The sequence below is a fragment of the Ciconia boyciana genome, chromosome 8 (genome assembly GCF_034638445.1).
Source record: "Ciconia boyciana chromosome 8, ASM3463844v1, whole genome shotgun sequence".
NCBI classification, from domain to species: domain Eukaryota; kingdom Metazoa; phylum Chordata; class Aves; order Ciconiiformes; family Ciconiidae; genus Ciconia; species Ciconia boyciana.
Window position 1 is genome coordinate 44497994 of NC_132941.1, and position 16478 is coordinate 44514471.

Below are 16478 nucleotides of genomic sequence, written 5' to 3' on the forward strand. Positions count from 1 at the left end.
GTTCTGTAGAGTGTCACAAACTAATTGCTCTTCCTTCGACATGTGCCAATTTCTTTTAGAGAGGAAAAAGAGTGCTTAAACTTGACATACATCGAACTCGTGCTGTCAGTAAGATGGATGGATCAGTCCATCCTCTGGACTTGGCAGTGTGCAATGCAATTCCCCGTAGGTTTCATTTAGCCTAGTCGGCCTTGTTAGAGTGACCATGCTCTCTTTCTCGTATTAGGAGGGAACCTTGGGAAACGTGGCCCTAATTCACAACAGCAGCAAGATCAATAACTATCAGCGTTTGGTCAAGGGCAGATGAATTTGTCATGGGATGACTGCTTTTTGCTTTGGTTTAGTTTGGTTTAGTAATTTCATTTAGAGTTGAATGTCGTTGCATCAGAGGAGTGCTCATGGGTTCTGAAGCTCAGAGCTGGTGCAGGTTCATCACAAGAACTGGCTGTTTTCATGTGTGTGGTGATTTTCTGTAAGAAATCTTTCAAAACAATTTCAGCTGCTTCTAAACAGAGACAAAAGGTGAAGCTTACCTGCATTTCACTTACCCTGTTGTTTTGAGATGTTTTCTTTTTTTAAAGAATAGATGTTAAACTTCCAGTTACCTGTGAAACTCATTGCCATTTAGCTTACTGAAGGACTTTTTCCTTGTAGGTGTATGGGAAGGTTGATTCCTCTTCCCTGGAGGTTGTTCAGAGCTTCATGTTAAGTAACTTACACCCATGGGGAAAAAAAAACCTTCAGAAGGGGGTAGGATCTCAAATCAGTTTTTGTAGAGCTATTGAGGAGTTCAGTTTTCTGGAGTAGGATTAAGTGCCATTACAATGGGCACTAACAGTTTAGAGCTTGCATCCGTCTGAAAAAGCCACAAAAGTAGTTGTATATTCCAGAACCTATCAGAGGCTCAGGTCAGCTGTATTCCCCCATCTCCTTTCCCTGAGAGCAATCGGCCTTTCTATAACGGAGATCAAAATTTATTTAAGTAATTCTGAATTTCCATATGTGGCTTTACAAACCATGGGCCTTGATCTAATCTTTCTCTGGAATGTGCTAGCGTAATCAGGTGTTGCTCTAGTGCTTATCCTCTAGTATGACACAGGAGGAAGGGTTTCAAGAAAACAAGTATAGGTTAGCATTGAAATTACACTTAAAGGTAGATGGGTATTACTGTTCACACTGGCAATAAACACACACATGGGAGACCAATTTGGAAACAGTAGCCTTTTACTATGTAGAGTTAATTGATTTGTTGCCTTTCATCAGAATAGTTATGGTCCTTTCAGAGGTATTCAGGTCACAGAGTGGGAGGAAATACTCTAGGATTCATAGCAAGGTCTTCTCCTGGTGACCTTCAACCTTGCTATGCCAAATTACCCCTCAGTTCACTTTAAGAGCTATTCTTGTTTTGATGCAGAGCCTTTTGAATATGACCTCTGGCTAATACATGTCAACCATAGCTCAGAAAAAAGTTTGTCAAGATGCAGTTATTCCCATCCTTGCTGTCTCCTCAGTGCTAAGAAATAAGAGCAGAATTAAACAACTTTAACTTTTGAAATAAGCTGCTATCCCAACAACTTAATTTTTTTCTGCACTCAGCAATCTGTGTGACTGATGTTAAAAATTCAAGAAGTGAGTAGCTGTGTCTGTACTTTAAGTCCATCTGGATAGAAGCCATGAAAGCTTGCACTTTGTGTAGCTCCATACTTCCTGTTGATGGCATTTGTTTTTCTTGTGAATAAAGTGAGTATCTTCTACTTCTCATAGTATCACTCCCTCTGGAATAGAATACTATGGCTAGGTGAAAAGCACTTGGAATAACAATGGAGACACAGCTGGAGTTTTCAGGGTGATTTTGGCTGAAGATATTCTAGCAAGTACCTGCTTACGAAAAAATGCCCAGGAATTTTTAATGGGCAGTCAGAACAGCTGAATTTGAAGCATGGCATCAGATGAAACCCCTGTTGACTAATGGCTAACACTGGAGGGACTGGCAGTGCTCCTGCTTCACTGGTAGATGTAAATAATTCCTATAGGAGCCAATATTTCAGTTGAATTTATGCCACCCTGACCAGAGGATATCAAGAGTCAAATGCTCAGTATGCATTCTGTCATCCTTCCCCAAAATAAAAATCTCAGTTCTGAGGGGCGCTTGAGATCTTGGCACTATGGAACAATCATTTGTTAAAGTCATGTTTAATGAAAGGGAGATAAACACATGAAGCTGGAGTGTGACAAATGAAAGCATTTGTGCCATTGTAATGAAATTGGGCAAACAGAACAGGCTTGACAGCTCTGGGTTCCCCCTGTCAAACTGCATTTGTAATTCCAGCCTTGCGTTCATGTGTGGCTGTGAATGGCACTGTTTCCCTCTTGATATGGTGGGCCTGGGCCCCTGAATGACCACTTTAATTCACAGGGAACTAGCTTTGAAGAGTATATTTTACAGGCATACTGAAAAGGATCGCAGTTAATTCTTGCTTCTCCTTCATTGGCTTGAATATCCTTAATTTTGGGCCTATGTTTACTTCTATCATATGTAAAGCTTTTGGTAACACTTACTATGGTGAAGTATTGATTTCAGAGATACACAAAGCTTGCTTCCACACATCCCACGGTGAGCTTGTATGCTGTGTTGTGCAATCGCAGCAGCCTTTTAAAATAGCTTGCAGTATTCATGTGTTCTGGAAACTAGGATGTAGGCTCCTGGCTCCTCAGCTTCTCCCTAGCTGTCAGAATCCAGTTCTCTTCATCTATTAAGAGCTTAGGCTGGGATAAGACAATGATATTTTGGGAACCTGTAGGGAATGTCAGGTGTCTGCTCTTTTTGATGACCTCTCATTTATCAAGTTTAGTGGACATTGCCATCATTATTTTTAGGAAGTAGGACTAGAGATTTCTCTGATCGCATTAGCTTCTAGGTCAGACTATATAAGTAGCAATCTGTTCTCATTTCCGATAAGAAAATCTCTAGAAACGTGCTATGCATTGCACCATGTTGCAAGGGCTGGTCTAGACCTTGCAGGAAAAACAAAACCAAAACAACAACAAAAACCCCTTGGGGAGAGAGAGAGATGGCAGAGGATTCTTTTCACTTGAAACCTTGACTGTACCAGGACTGTGCGGAGGGGAACATACGTTCAGGAACAAATGAATGCGGATCATCTAGCTTAGCTTTTTTACACTTCTTACCCTACATTAATTGGCCATTAGTGAACTGGAGCTAAATGTTAGACTAAACTTCCTAGCTAGAAGAAATCAGGGCATGTCTTTCATTGCAGGTGCAGGGTGACGTGTTCCAGTGAGTCTGGAGAATTTGTTTTCGAGTGGTGAAACATGCGCTGCCTCCACTCATCAGCTGTAGAGCTGCTGAAATTGTAGTTTTGCCAAAAGACCTAGAACCAATATGCATATACCATTCTGTGTCTGTTACCTAACTGACTCTATGTAAAGCAAATTCAAGCTCTGCAAATTTTTAGAGAGGAACAAGTTACTGGAGTTCTGTTTGCTAGATTTGTTAATCTGTAAATTAACCAACAGATAATCACAGGACTAACTCAAAGGCATTTCTCCTTTCCCTGTAATCCTGCATTTTGATCTGGATGAGATTAAGCCAGTATTTATTCCAGCACTTAAGACTTCAGAAATGTTTTTGAAAATCTGAAGAGTATGGCTACTCAATACTTTCAGATGGTTCTTAAAAGGCAAGTACAATTTTGTCCTTTTTCCTTGTAACTTTTCTTCTCTCTAACTTGCTGAGGGAGACTGCAGGGACTGCTCACCCTTGGGTGAAAAGACAAAATGTTTTGGTATTTGGTGGGTGAACTGAGAATAAAGCGCATATGAAGTCACGTAGGCCAGAGGTCAGTGTTTGCAGAAAGTCTTTTTGAGGGTGAGCCAGGAAGTGCCTGCTGGTACCTCAGTTTTCTGTGGCATAAACTCATTGAGCTCCGAGGCAGGAGTCCTGAAGAGCTGGATTTCTGCTCTGTTACAGTGTTATTTTTGTCTTTTTCTCACCTTAAGAAGAAAAGAGGATGCCTGTTCATTGTACAGCAGGGAAGGTAATAGCACATGCTTGAAGCATTGCTCTTGTCTGAGCTCGTCTGCATTGGAGAGGTGCGTGGGATACAACTGAGACAGCCTTTCTGAAGGCTGGGCGTCAAAGGCCAACAGCTGCTGCATAAGAGGAGTCCAGGTCATGTGGTTTGGGTTGCAGTTGCCTGTCCTGGGGACAAATGATGTTGAAATAACTTGTCATAAACAATTTTTTCTCGTTCATTTACTCTGATTCGGAACGCATAGCCGATCCTGATAAGAGTCATTCAGGAGTGAAGAGTTGAACTGCCAGAGAAAGCAGCTTATGTGAGCATTTTAGATCAGGAATGTGCCAACAGTGTGCTAACAATAAGAAACCTCTTCCGAGGGGGACCTGCTCCTGTACTTCAGGAGAAAGGGGATGCCGGAGGTCTGATGCAGCTTGTTTGCTGAAGTGCCTGAATGGCTGGATGGGATTGCTGAAATGGGAGTTAGGTGCTTAAACATGAATTAGTTGTTTAAATATCTTTATAGACATGTGTGTCTAAGCGCAAATAATCCATAGGATGAATGAAGGAAAGCACTGTGGTCTCAAAGGAATTCCTTCCTCATATTAAAATTGCCAGCCTGAAGAGATGGCTTTCTGATACGCTACTTAAGATATTCTTTCCCTTCTTCTCAGTCTCCATGTACTGCTTTGGGCTAGCTGAGCATTTTTGGGTGTGGTGCTGGTCTCTGTTTGATTCCCTGAAATTTCATTGAAGGGACCTGTGTGAAAAGAATGGGAGGTGCTTTCCAGCTGGTCTCCAAAGCAGCACAGGCTCTTCATGTAAGACTTAATAATGTTTTAATATAATTTTCCCTAGCCTTGGGTAGATTGAAAAGGAAGGCTGCTTGTAGGAATTCCTAGTGAAATTTTAATCTCCTTGTGGACACTTGTTCAGTTTTTCCTCTTGTAAGATCCGAGGCTGAGGTCTTGCTTGCAGGGCTGGTGGGTTTTGGGGTGGGTTTTTTGTTTTGTTTGGTTTTTCCCCCAGAGTTGAAAGTAGTTGCCTAAGCAGAGAACCATCCCGTGTTTTCTAGTTCAAACACTGAGAAATGACTCTTGCTAGGAAATGCACTTGGAGAAACATCTCTATCAGCAGTTCTCAAGTCTCTCACTGGTTATGGTTTCCTCACTTATAATGCCTGAACCTGAATCTAGCAGAGCAAGAACCATATACCTGAAAAATCAGAGCTGCTTTTTTTAGAAAGCTTTTATAAAAGTTCAAGTATGTACTTCCAAACATTCAATATTTACTTTATATAGCCTTTGTTTTGGCAAAGGAATTATTAAAGTTATAATTGATTTTACTGCACTTTCTGAGGTCCTTGGGTATTTTCAGGAGAGCATAGCATTGCTATTAAAGTTACGTGTCAGAAAAGATCAAGACTTCATGTAGTGTCTCTTTCATGAAGTTTTAACTTGCTGGGCAGAGCAATTCCCTTTAAAGACTATGGTCCTACCTTACCAAAGTATTGTGAAAAGAGCATTATTCAGTTCCTACTGTTCTGTGCTCTAGATTAAACTTGAACTCTGGTAGTAAAAGGTAGTATGGAGTGCACCTTGCAGTTGTAATTACTGATCTGAAAGGGCTGGCAGGTTGGTTCTGGACACTGCCACGTTCAGGATATAAGGCTATGAAAACCTTTCAGGGAGAGAGCTTCTGAACTAACTTCACTGAGCTCAACAGGATTGAGTTAAAAGAAGAGGATTGATCTTTGACTTACTGACTTGTTTGAAACATTTTTACATGGTTAAAAACTTCCAAGTAGCTTTAGTGCCACTTTCAGATGCTGAACTGATACTTCAGCCAATGAGAGTAATCTGCTTCAAGACAGGATATAGCAAGACAAGCTACAGTATGAGTGTTTTTCTGTGCTCCCAATCTTCCTATTGAAGCAAGCCCTGCTACCAAGATTGAGTTCTGCTTTGAAAAGGGAGCTAGTGACCCCTGTAAGTCCTCAATGCCTGCAAATGCTGCTGGTAAGAAGAGCTCATTGTAGTAATCAAGTGAATACTCCTCAGATGCAAACAATTAGCAGTGTGATTGATGTTTCACTGATATTCAGATCTTTCACACAGTAGTCCTTTAGTGGGTGAGTCTTGCACTAAAAATACTCTCTTCTTGTTTAGTATATTTTTATAATTCTTTTCCATAACACAGCACCAGCTATCCAGTCTGAAACAGTTTTACAGCGTACACAATCAGTTTCGGAGACCTTAATGTAAAATGCTGTGTTACAGTCAGTTTCAGAGAGCTTAATGTAAAATGCTGTGTTACCATAAAAGCTAGAGTCTCTGAATATCAGGGAAGCTGGACAGAGTTGCTGTGTAATCAACAGTATGTGCCTAAGTTAAATCCTATCTATGGTTAGGATGACAAGCTATGACAAGCCATTTTGTGATCTTCATGTAAGTTGGGAATTTCAGTTAGACTGCAGGGGAATCTAATCTTTAACCACATCAAGATTCACAACTTTAATGGAAAGAAAAAAACTAAACTCCCCCCACTCTTGTAAAGAAAACATCTATTTATTGTCCCCAAGATGGATTAATTGAGAGTGTAATACCCTGTGTATCGTCTGCTTGCTAGCAGTTTGTCTTCATCATCTCATTCCACCTGTGCAGCTATGTATGTCTGCTGAAGTCCCATTTTTCTTACTAATCAAGGTGCAGCTTTTCCATCGTGGGGCTCATTGGATTGAAGGAGGCTGGAGGAATTGACAGGATTATGATGGTTCTGACTGTTATATAGAAGGGGGGATCAGTTTTGGGGACGAAGAGTTTGAGCGTTGATCCCTAGAAGTCTTACTATATTTAATGTTGTCCAAGTGCTTGTAACCAGACAAGCGCTCTATAAAGCACACTTAAATAAACATTGATGAAAGCATGTCTTATGATCCTCTGCATTTCCATGAGCTATTGAGAGGTGACACAATTGTAATGTCACACCAGGATATTATCTGACAAGTTGGGGGAGTTGTTCTTAAGCCAAAAAGATTGAATCATCACGTTCCTTTTAACCTCTCACAAGTTAGTGGTGTTGGCCTGAATTGAACTGGTGGCTGAAAGGTAAGAGACTGCATAATGATTCTCAAAGTTCCTTTTTTTAATTGCAGTTTTGCTTTAGTTAACAGCAAAACTATTGCACTTTGATGTTGCTCTCCATCGTCTTAGCTATTTAAAACAAAAAAACCTGCATTATTCTTCCTCCTTTGCTTCCTCATCATAATTTGTCACAGTTATGTTAACATGCTTTCTGATAGGCTTTTTACTTTGACACTTCAGGCTTTTCAATAGGAACTATGATAAAATGGAATTTCACTTACCTTAGAATCAGGAGGGTTTGATTTTTGTTTTTGTGTTGTTTGTTTGCTTTTTTTAAGTAAAATAATTGAGTTATGTTGGTAAACAGAAAAGCAGCAGCTTGTCTAAGGATTCAGGAATTACAGGCTTTTTTTCTCCCCCGCCTCAGAGAAGCTCATATGACAGCTAAGTGCAATATTGGATCATCAAGAATATAAATGCCAGTGTTCCTGTGACACTATTAGCAATTAGACTTGTTAACTTTTATTAGGAATAAAATGTAGGTTTCAGCAAGTTGAGCCAAGTGTTTGTACTTAAATATTTCTGGTCTCAGGATTATCCAAGTTACTTTTAATACACTCTTTTTTGCCTGTGTACTGGCTGTATTGTGGTTGCCTTCACCTGCTTTTTAAAGCTTTTTCTCCTAAATCCTCAGGACTCCTCTTATCTTGATTCCTTGTGTTGGGTTTTTTGTTTGGGTTGTTTTTGTTTGTTTTGTTTGGGGTTTTTTGGTGTTTTTTTTGTCACTTTCCCTAGTTCTGGCTATCCTTTTTTGTGTTTCTTTTTCATTCCCAAAGCTTCCATTGATCATCTTAAAGTTTAGGAAGCTTGTTAGTTGTTCTTTCTCCAGCTCAACAGCTCAGTGCATCTGCCTTCTTGTATTGAAGCTTTAGAGATGATACTTGCTGTGCAAAGCAGCAAGTAGAGAAGAATGCCCTTTTTTTTTCTTTGGTTGAGAGGCTTATACAGGTATTCTGAGAACAAGACAGAAGAGTTTTTAAATTTGTTTATCTTGTGTTTTTTCCTGTCTTTGCCAAGCAAACTTCTAGTGTTGCAGAAATGCAATTTGTATTCAGGCAAAGAGCTGCAAGAGATCCAACTAACCTGGTTGTGTATTTGTACTATGCATGTGATTAGTATGAGGCTGTATGCATAGTAGGATGTTACAGAAGTGGCGGAAGGTGGGGCAAGGCCTGTATAGTTCATGTGATGACACAATTCCAGGAGTACTAGGAAAACACAACCGTATCTGCCAATTAATTAAAGCATGAATTTAGGTAGCAGTGGCTCTGTGGTGTTTACAGAGTGTTCTTAGAGTAGAATTTGTTTTAGAAGGCTCCAGAATGGTGTTTTGAAGTTCGTAAGAAAGTGAACTTCACAAACCATTGCTTTTAAAAATATATACATATACGTATGTGTATGTGTATATATATATTTAAAAGTAACCCTGGCCTTCCCACCAGCCTTCTGAAACTAAACTATTGCAGGCCTTTTTCTTCTGAGATTAAGCTTGCTGTAGATTCTTAAAGAGAAAATGAATCCTAATGAATCCTAATTTAATGTATCTTTTAAATTCTTTTTATTTTAACAGAGCTATCTGAAATTGAACCCAACATCTTTCTACGGCCTTTCCTGGAAGTAATCCGTTCTGAAGACACTACAGGCCCCATAACTGGATTGGCCCTCACCTCTGTGAATAAGTTCCTCTCGTATGCACTAATAGGTATGTTACATGGCTTCTTGGGATTTACCAAAATGCCAGCCAAATGCCTCTCCTTGAGACGTGTCTTTGGCCAGGATACATGCTTGCAGTCTTAACGAGGAGATTGCGGAAATAAGACAATTGTCATTAATGCTGGGGAAGTAGGCATCTGTAGTTTCTTTATATCATACCTTGTGGTCTTTCATGGCAGTAGAGCAATGGCTGGAGACAGAGCCAAAGCTTCTATTCTGCCCTGACTGCTGCATGTGCTTATGGCCTGCTGCTGGACTGTGGTGGTCACCAACTGCTTTTTAATGCAATCTGAGCAAAAGGGGCAGGGAGGGGAGAATACCACCTTGGATTACAATGTTGTAATATACATAAACACAGCAGAATTCATTTAGTTTTGGGGACTAATATTTCTGCTCTAGAGTGAGGATGGTTTTTTGTGTCATCCCAGACCCTGTCCAGTGGTGTGCCAGTACTCTTCACTTGTCACAACTGTCATGGCAGAGACAGTTTTGCCACTGCCCAGACTTTCAAATGTGCGCATTCTCCTTTATATTTGTGAAAGACTAATAATGTGCATGTGGTGAGTTCCCATGGCTCACCTGGCTTGTAGTTAACTTATTAGCTGCTTTCTGTCTGCCTTCAATGTCTCATCCAGTTGTTAGTTGTGCTTGATTTTTCCATGTAAATTCTGTTAGTACTTTCTGATCATACCTGTGTGAATTACAAAACTTGTTATCTGTGTTTGTTTATATGTAGTCTCACTTGGAGAAAATTATTTTACCCATCTTCCTCCCCCCCAAGTTCAGATTTCTCAGTTCTTTTCCTCCCTTACATTGTAGGTGAACACTGTTGAATTTTTGGCACTATTGTTTTAAATATTTATTTCTTTAGAGTTAGCATGAGGGAAGTTAGAGAAAGAAAGGGCTTGATGTAGATGCAGACCATTTTTGTGAGAAAGACCCAAAAGTAAAATGAGCAAAAATGGGGACTTGCAGGAATAGAATTTTTTAAGAGTTTGATGGAAATCTAGTGTATCAAGACATCAGTTAGTGGGCAGTATTGGGTATAATTAAGCGGCAAAAAATAACAAAAATGATGCAATATTGATGTCACTTTGTAGGACAATAAAGAAATCTTAATAAATAAGCCTGTAAAACATGTCCCTCTGAAGGACTAGGCAATAATGCAAAATATGTTAGTTTCAACATAGAATGAGGGATGAACTCTTCTTCTGGGCTTTTATGGTTTGGATGACATCAGAACATCAGGCTGGTATCACATGTCCAGGCAAATGGCTACAATACTTGATTTGAGGCAGAAACAGGAAAAAATGTGGTTAAAAATTTGTAGCCTTTCTCTAGCTACTTGTTATTTAGGATATTAATTGGGTCACTCCAGCAAGGGCGCATCCCTGTAACTGTTGGTAGGCATGTGTCTTTGTAGTAGGCAGTGGAAAAGACCTTCTGCCTAGCTTTTGTTGCAGAGCAGAACCTGTAATCTAAGACCTCCATTGCTGCTTCAGGTGACATTCACAGTGGCCTTGTCCTTTGTGCTGCTCCAGATACCAGTGAGGCTGGGATTAGTGGTGCTGACTGAACATCTGGCTAGGGTTGTGTTGTTAAATTAAAGCTTTTTGGTCTTATATTTCTCTTTGTAATATAAGACTAAAGGTAGTCTAAAGACTGTTTGCCTAAAGATAGGAAAAGCTTAAAACTGTCCTTAATATACAAATCTGTTTTAAACTGCACGGAACAAGGAAGGAAGGACTCTGGCGTAAGCACAGTGGGGAAATTTCTGTGTGGCTGATATTTGTGGTGCATTTTGGGGCTGTATAGTTGACAGGTGAAACCAGCACTTTTTTCAAAAGAGTCATTAGCTGTGTCTGTTCTGTGAGCGGATGGCTTTTGCTCTATACACTGGGTCAAAAACCAGGGGGCAGTGAAAGGGCCAAACTCCTCTGATAATTATCTTTGTTTAAAACTGCTTTCTTTTCCTATTTCCAAAGCATTTCATTGCTAATCCTTGTGCCGTCTCACTATTTTTCTTATGCTGTCTCATGTCAGCAGGTGGTTATCTGTCTACTTTTCAGGCCAGTAGTGCTGAGGAGTATGTTTTAAAACCAGTTACAAAAGAATAATTCTTGAGTACCCTTTGAGACTTCTGGTCTCTAGTAGCCTGAATAGCAAAGATCTGTTCTGAGATTGTTGGAACTCAGTTCACTAATGGTATAGCGTGCAATCACAGCTCAGTTAGATAAAATGACCTGATATCCACCATGCGTATTTTGGTAGGAATAGGTTTTGGTAGGAATAGTTAGCCTTACAGATTATCCTGTGCTCTGAAATAAGTACTACTGTTTCAAGAGTTATAGTCGATATATTACATAGTAATTTTTAAAGTACAAGAAAACTGTGCAACAATACTAAACTCTAATTGATTTTTATCCCTCAGATTCATTATTTCCTTACTCAGCAGTTTTGCACTAGCTAGCTAGCTGTCAGCCTTTCCGATGAGCTCAAATCTTAGCTATAGGAAGACTAGTGGCTGAATTTCATAACTGTATTTGTTGTATTTTCCTCAGAAAAGGTATGTGCTCTTTTTATTATCACAGTGTGTCCACAGCAGCTTCTGGCTCCATTTCTAAAGTTAACTTTCCCTGGTGGTCCCGAAAACCACGTATCTGTAAGTGAGTAGCTGTTGCTCAGCTTCCAGCTAGAGGACTTGCTGTTTGGGGAGTTTAAAGCTTGTTCTCCCCTCTATCTTCTCTGTCTCCTTGGTGATTTATTTTCGTTCCATTGAAGGTGTTACTGAGCAGGCTTCTGGATTTCCCTGATGGTTGAGAGCCTGGATTTTCTGCTTTCTGCTTGTTCCTTTGCCCACCTGTTGTGAGAGTGCACCCTGTATGAAATGTGTAGGTCTAGATGGGGGTCTCTGGATCTTTGCATTGTAGATAGCAATTTTCAAACTGATACTTTGCTTCATACAAACTTACTTTTGTTAGTGATTCTGAGCAGGCATTGACACATCTTTCTGTGCTATTTTCTCACAAGGGAACGAAGAAGCAGGTTGATCTTTTCTGTATCTTGTTTCTGCGAAGTAGAAGTATCTGTGCTTTTAATTGAACTCAAGAGGCTTTATAAATTGACCTGAATTTGTAGGGCTGTTCCACGGAGCCAGGACTGAAGTAGTCAGGCATGATGTGTGTTGGGAGAGAGGTTTGTTTATTAGCGTTGACGGGACTAGAACACTGAAGCAGTAGTCATAGATCTGTTAAAGAAGCATATGCACAACTTGCATTTCTTTTTCACACAGACTATTTATCCATAACTATGACTAAATGTATCCCTACAGCAACTCACATCTACTGGAAGAAGTGACAGTGAAGTGAATCTGTGTGTTCTGCCTGTGGGAGCCTTTTCTGCAGCAAGTGGCTTTTTCATCTTGATGCCTGCTTAGCTGCTTTCCACTGTAGTTGTTGAGGTTGGTTAACAGTAATGCTAACGTAGGTGCTGGCATTGTAACACCACTTGTCTTTACGTGATTTAATTGAGGCAATTTAGAATGATCCTACATCACCATTGGTGGTTTAAGCTATTATTTCCATTTGTGAATAAGAGTGCACAGGGTACCAACATATGGGTGATTTTATTGCCTCTGGTAGAAGAGTGGTAGTTTGTAACTGGATTATAAGCCATTATCAAAGGTACACAGAGAACTGTCTTTGACAGCCAGGCCTCTTACCTAATGCTTCCCAGTATCGGAGTTCGGTATCCTGTTGAGTGCTGCTGCTGAAGCAGGTAACAAATGACTGATTGGTCTTAGAACAGACTCCTTGATAGCTCAATTAGGTTTGACTAGCAAACCAGGAGAGGAACTCACTCTCAGCTGTGCAAGATTTTTGTGTGTGTGTGAGACAACTATGTCAAAAGTAGGCAAGCTCTGCTCTTAGTAGGGATGTGTAAGAGATGGCAAAGGAGCAGTGCTGTTCCTATGCAGATTTACGGGATTCTGAAGTACATTGATGCCATTTCAGTTTTTTGAAACTATGCGAAGTTTCTTATCCTACAGCCCCTCAGAATCCCCACAGTGTGGTGGAGGCTGCTCTCTTTGGACCACAATAAGGGCAGCTTTCTTCAATGCCCAGGGCTTAGCCCTGCCTAGGTGTGAACACAACTGGAGTCAGAAAAGGAGTCTGCAAAGCTTCTCTGCAAAGTATACAAGGTCTTACTTGGTTCCTCTGTCAGCTTCATTCTTGCTGGAGTTCAAGAGGCCCCATTACCAATTAATGAGGTATTAACTAGTGTTTAGGTTGTCTCCTTTCTTTCCTAATGACTGTTTAGGTAGGAAGGTAACAAGATTCTTGCCCAGTGCCGTATTGTTTAAGTGAGAATGAAATCAAAGCCGGAGGCAGCTTTTCTGAAGCCACTGTAATGTGGCACAAGATACGGTTACTAGCAACAACCTCGTCCTAAACATTCTCTCAACTGCGCCGTTGTTTGTAGCTACAGAAGACTGAAACAGAGAGAAGGAGCCTTGATGAATGATTGAAGCGGGAGGCCTGCAACTCCGATATCTAAACTGTGATCATGTCTGTCTGCTGTTGTCTCTGGGGAAAGCTACTGGTCCATTCCTTCCCCAGCTCCTATTCCTTGGGAGGGATGTAGAACAAGAGACAATTTTTCCTTCTCAATCTAGTGGAACCTGTTCGGCATTTTTTCCTCGTGGGAGTAAATTTGAGGTTCCCTATGTTTAAGAGCTGTTTCCTCTTCATTCCCAAGGAGGAACTGAATGCATTTAACAGCTGATTGTGCTGTATTGTAGGGAACAGGACATAGTCTTACAAATTAACATCTAAAAACATATGGAGCCAGTAACAACTGAATTGCAATTCTTTTCTTTGTTAGGTTAGATCTTTTCAGAAATGTAAATAGACTCTTGATAAAGTCTTTGTGAAAGCTCACAGTTTTCAACTCTTTCTGTTACTGGGAGGTGAGTTTTGGTCTTGTAGGGTCAACTTACTCCGCTCACACAAATTAAGGAAGCAGGTGGCAACAAAGTATCTCTGTGTAGATGTCTCCCCACAGAGGTGGTAGGCTGTAGGTGGCCTTTCCCTGTCATACTTTTATTCTGTTACTCAGATCCCAGCCATGAGGGCACAGCGGAGGGGATGGAGAACATGGCAGATGCTGTCACTCATGCCCGATTTGTGGGCACAGATCATGCGAGCGATGAGGTTGTCCTGATGAAAATCCTGCAGGTAAGTGGAGAGAAACGGTAATTACCATAATGGTTGCTGCCCGTTGTGGAACATATCCTGTTACATGGAGATGAAGAGGAGGGAGCAATGTTTTGACTCTGCAGGAGCTTAGTGACAGACTTTATTTTTAAACAGATGGCTCATATACCTGTGGTAAAAGCTTTTCCAAATGAAAATAATCAAAAGCTTAAATTAAATGATTTTTAAATTAAGGGCTTGATAATGTGGTAGTGTGGATAATCCTACCTTGTGCATGGTCTATGTTAGTGACGGGTAAATTAAGCATATGGAGCTCTCAAACTTATTTTTGAGAAAAATTCTTTGTAGAGACAAACCTATGAACTATACACCTCTTCGGTCTATGTACTGTTGAGCAGATAGCTAGTTACTGAATTTAAATATTGGGTCGCATGCAGCATATCAGGCCTCTTTCAGAAGTGGGTCAGGAGATCATTCTTGTCTCCTAATCTGTCTGTTTCTTGAGCACAATGTTCAGTTTTAAATGACTCCTGGGAAACCCTTAGGTTTTCTGCTCATGGCAGTCCTTGAGGAAGCCAGCCTTCTCTTGGAAATGCATGCAAGTGTCATTGTACTATGGGACATATGTGCACTGTTCTTTGCAGGTTTTGAGGACCTTGCTGCTCACTCCAGTGGGAGCCCACCTCACCAATGAATCTGTGTGTGAGATCATGCAGTCCTGTTTCCGCATATGCTTTGAAATGAGACTCAGCGGTATGTTTGTTCATACTTCTGCAGTTAAAAAATGATCGGGTTTCCTCAGCATTAACTACTTTTATTGTAGAACTTGCAGCCGTGGAAAGCTGCTGAGCTTTATATTATTGTGTCTTTCTACAACTTCATGGAAAATTTGTTAGGAGTTCACCGTACAACTTCTGACCGCTCTTTTTCCCCAGCTTTGTGCGCCACCTTGTGATTACATGCCCACTTGCAGTAATGCGGTGTTGGAGCTGGTTTTAATAAATTTGCCGTAATCTCTGTAAACAAGGCTCGGAGGGGAGTCTGCTTGAAGAAGCCTCTTGATAATATCACACTGAGTAATGACACCTGTGTTATTTGTTTTTGTCTTCGCAGAGTTATTGAGAAAATCTGCAGAGCACACTCTGGTCGACATGGTGCAGCTGCTCTTCACAAGGTAAACCTGCTTGTGTTTGCCTCAGCATTGCCGAGATGGCCCTCTAAGGACAGAAAGATTCCACGCTTCCACTTAAGGGCCCTCAGAAAAATCATCCAAAATGGTCATTATTTAGAGGTGGAAGGGGATGAAGGATTTGGCACTTTTCTCTTGGGCTGACCCTGTCAGACTGTAGGGAGACAGAGGTAGGGAAGGTTGCCTGGTTTAAGGTGTCCTTTGAGGAGAGATGGACAGCCAAGTAATGAAGAGCTTTAGGATAGGGAACCAGTTTGAGGACAGAGAATGCAAACTTCACTCTAAAAAAAAAAAAAAACCACCCTCTAAAAAATATAGCGCTCTTCAGGAGAGAGGATAGAAATGGTGTTGAATAGTCACATGTTGATTTCAAGCTAAGAGCTTTGACCTCGCATATCGAAGAGAATTTTAAACTCGAGATCATGTGTCTTGGACAAATGTTCTGCCCTTTTCATCACACTTCAGGTAATTAAGGTTACTTCTTTTAAACTCAAGTAAGTTATTTAACTTCAAAACTGTTTCTCCAGATAGTGAAGTAACTATAGACTTTCTCTGGGTATTGTAAAAAGGAAATGTGCAGATACAGAAATAATTTTAGTAGGAAAGGATTGTAGTGAAACTGACAGCTTGTGAAACACAGCTCTCATAATTTTTTTTTTTCCCCCATTGTCACACTCAGTTACAGTGGGTTCTGAGGTTGTTTTTTCCTCTGTGCCCCCAGTGTCATGCAGTGCATTGGGTGAATGTGGGGCAGAGTCACAATCAATCTCTCCAAAAAGGAGAGACTGCATTACTTTTTCTCCAAAGGCATATGTGAATTTTACTTAGTGCTTATTCATTACTTATTGTGTATCGTCTCCTCTGTCCTTCTTGATAAGGCTTGGAGACACCACCACCGTCTGTGCTTGTGGACATTGGGATATAGAAGCAAGGCAAAGACAGCAACTGCAGGGATGGTTTGGCCATCTTGCTTTCCAGAAAAAGAAACAGCCAAAGCTATGCTGCAAGGCTTTTATATCTTCAGCAAGCAAAGATAGAAGTGTAGTAAAGGAACAGAAGGGAGAGCAGGGTGTGTGGAGTTGCAGGGTTGTATGCATTTTTCACTTGGTAGCACAGGTGAGAGCTGTCTACCTCCTTTATTTCTGAGAGAGGTACTGCTTAGCTCAAAGCATTCAGC

General features: G+C 40.7%; 1 protein-coding gene across 4 annotated transcripts in view; it reads left to right on the forward strand.

Moving 5' to 3' along the window:
* Positions 1-16478, forward strand: part of GBF1 (golgi brefeldin A resistant guanine nucleotide exchange factor 1) — a 111795-nt gene that overhangs the window by 55581 nt on the left and 39736 nt on the right. For all 4 annotated transcript variants that reach the window (XM_072869521.1, XM_072869517.1, XM_072869518.1 and 1 more), the window contains exons 4-7: positions 8754-8885; positions 14015-14133; positions 14757-14865; positions 15226-15286. In XM_072869521.1, coding sequence (XP_072725622.1) covers positions 8754-8885; positions 14015-14133; positions 14757-14865; positions 15226-15286 — 421 coding nt within the window. The remainder of the gene's footprint in view (positions 1-8753; positions 8886-14014; positions 14134-14756; positions 14866-15225; positions 15287-16478) is intronic.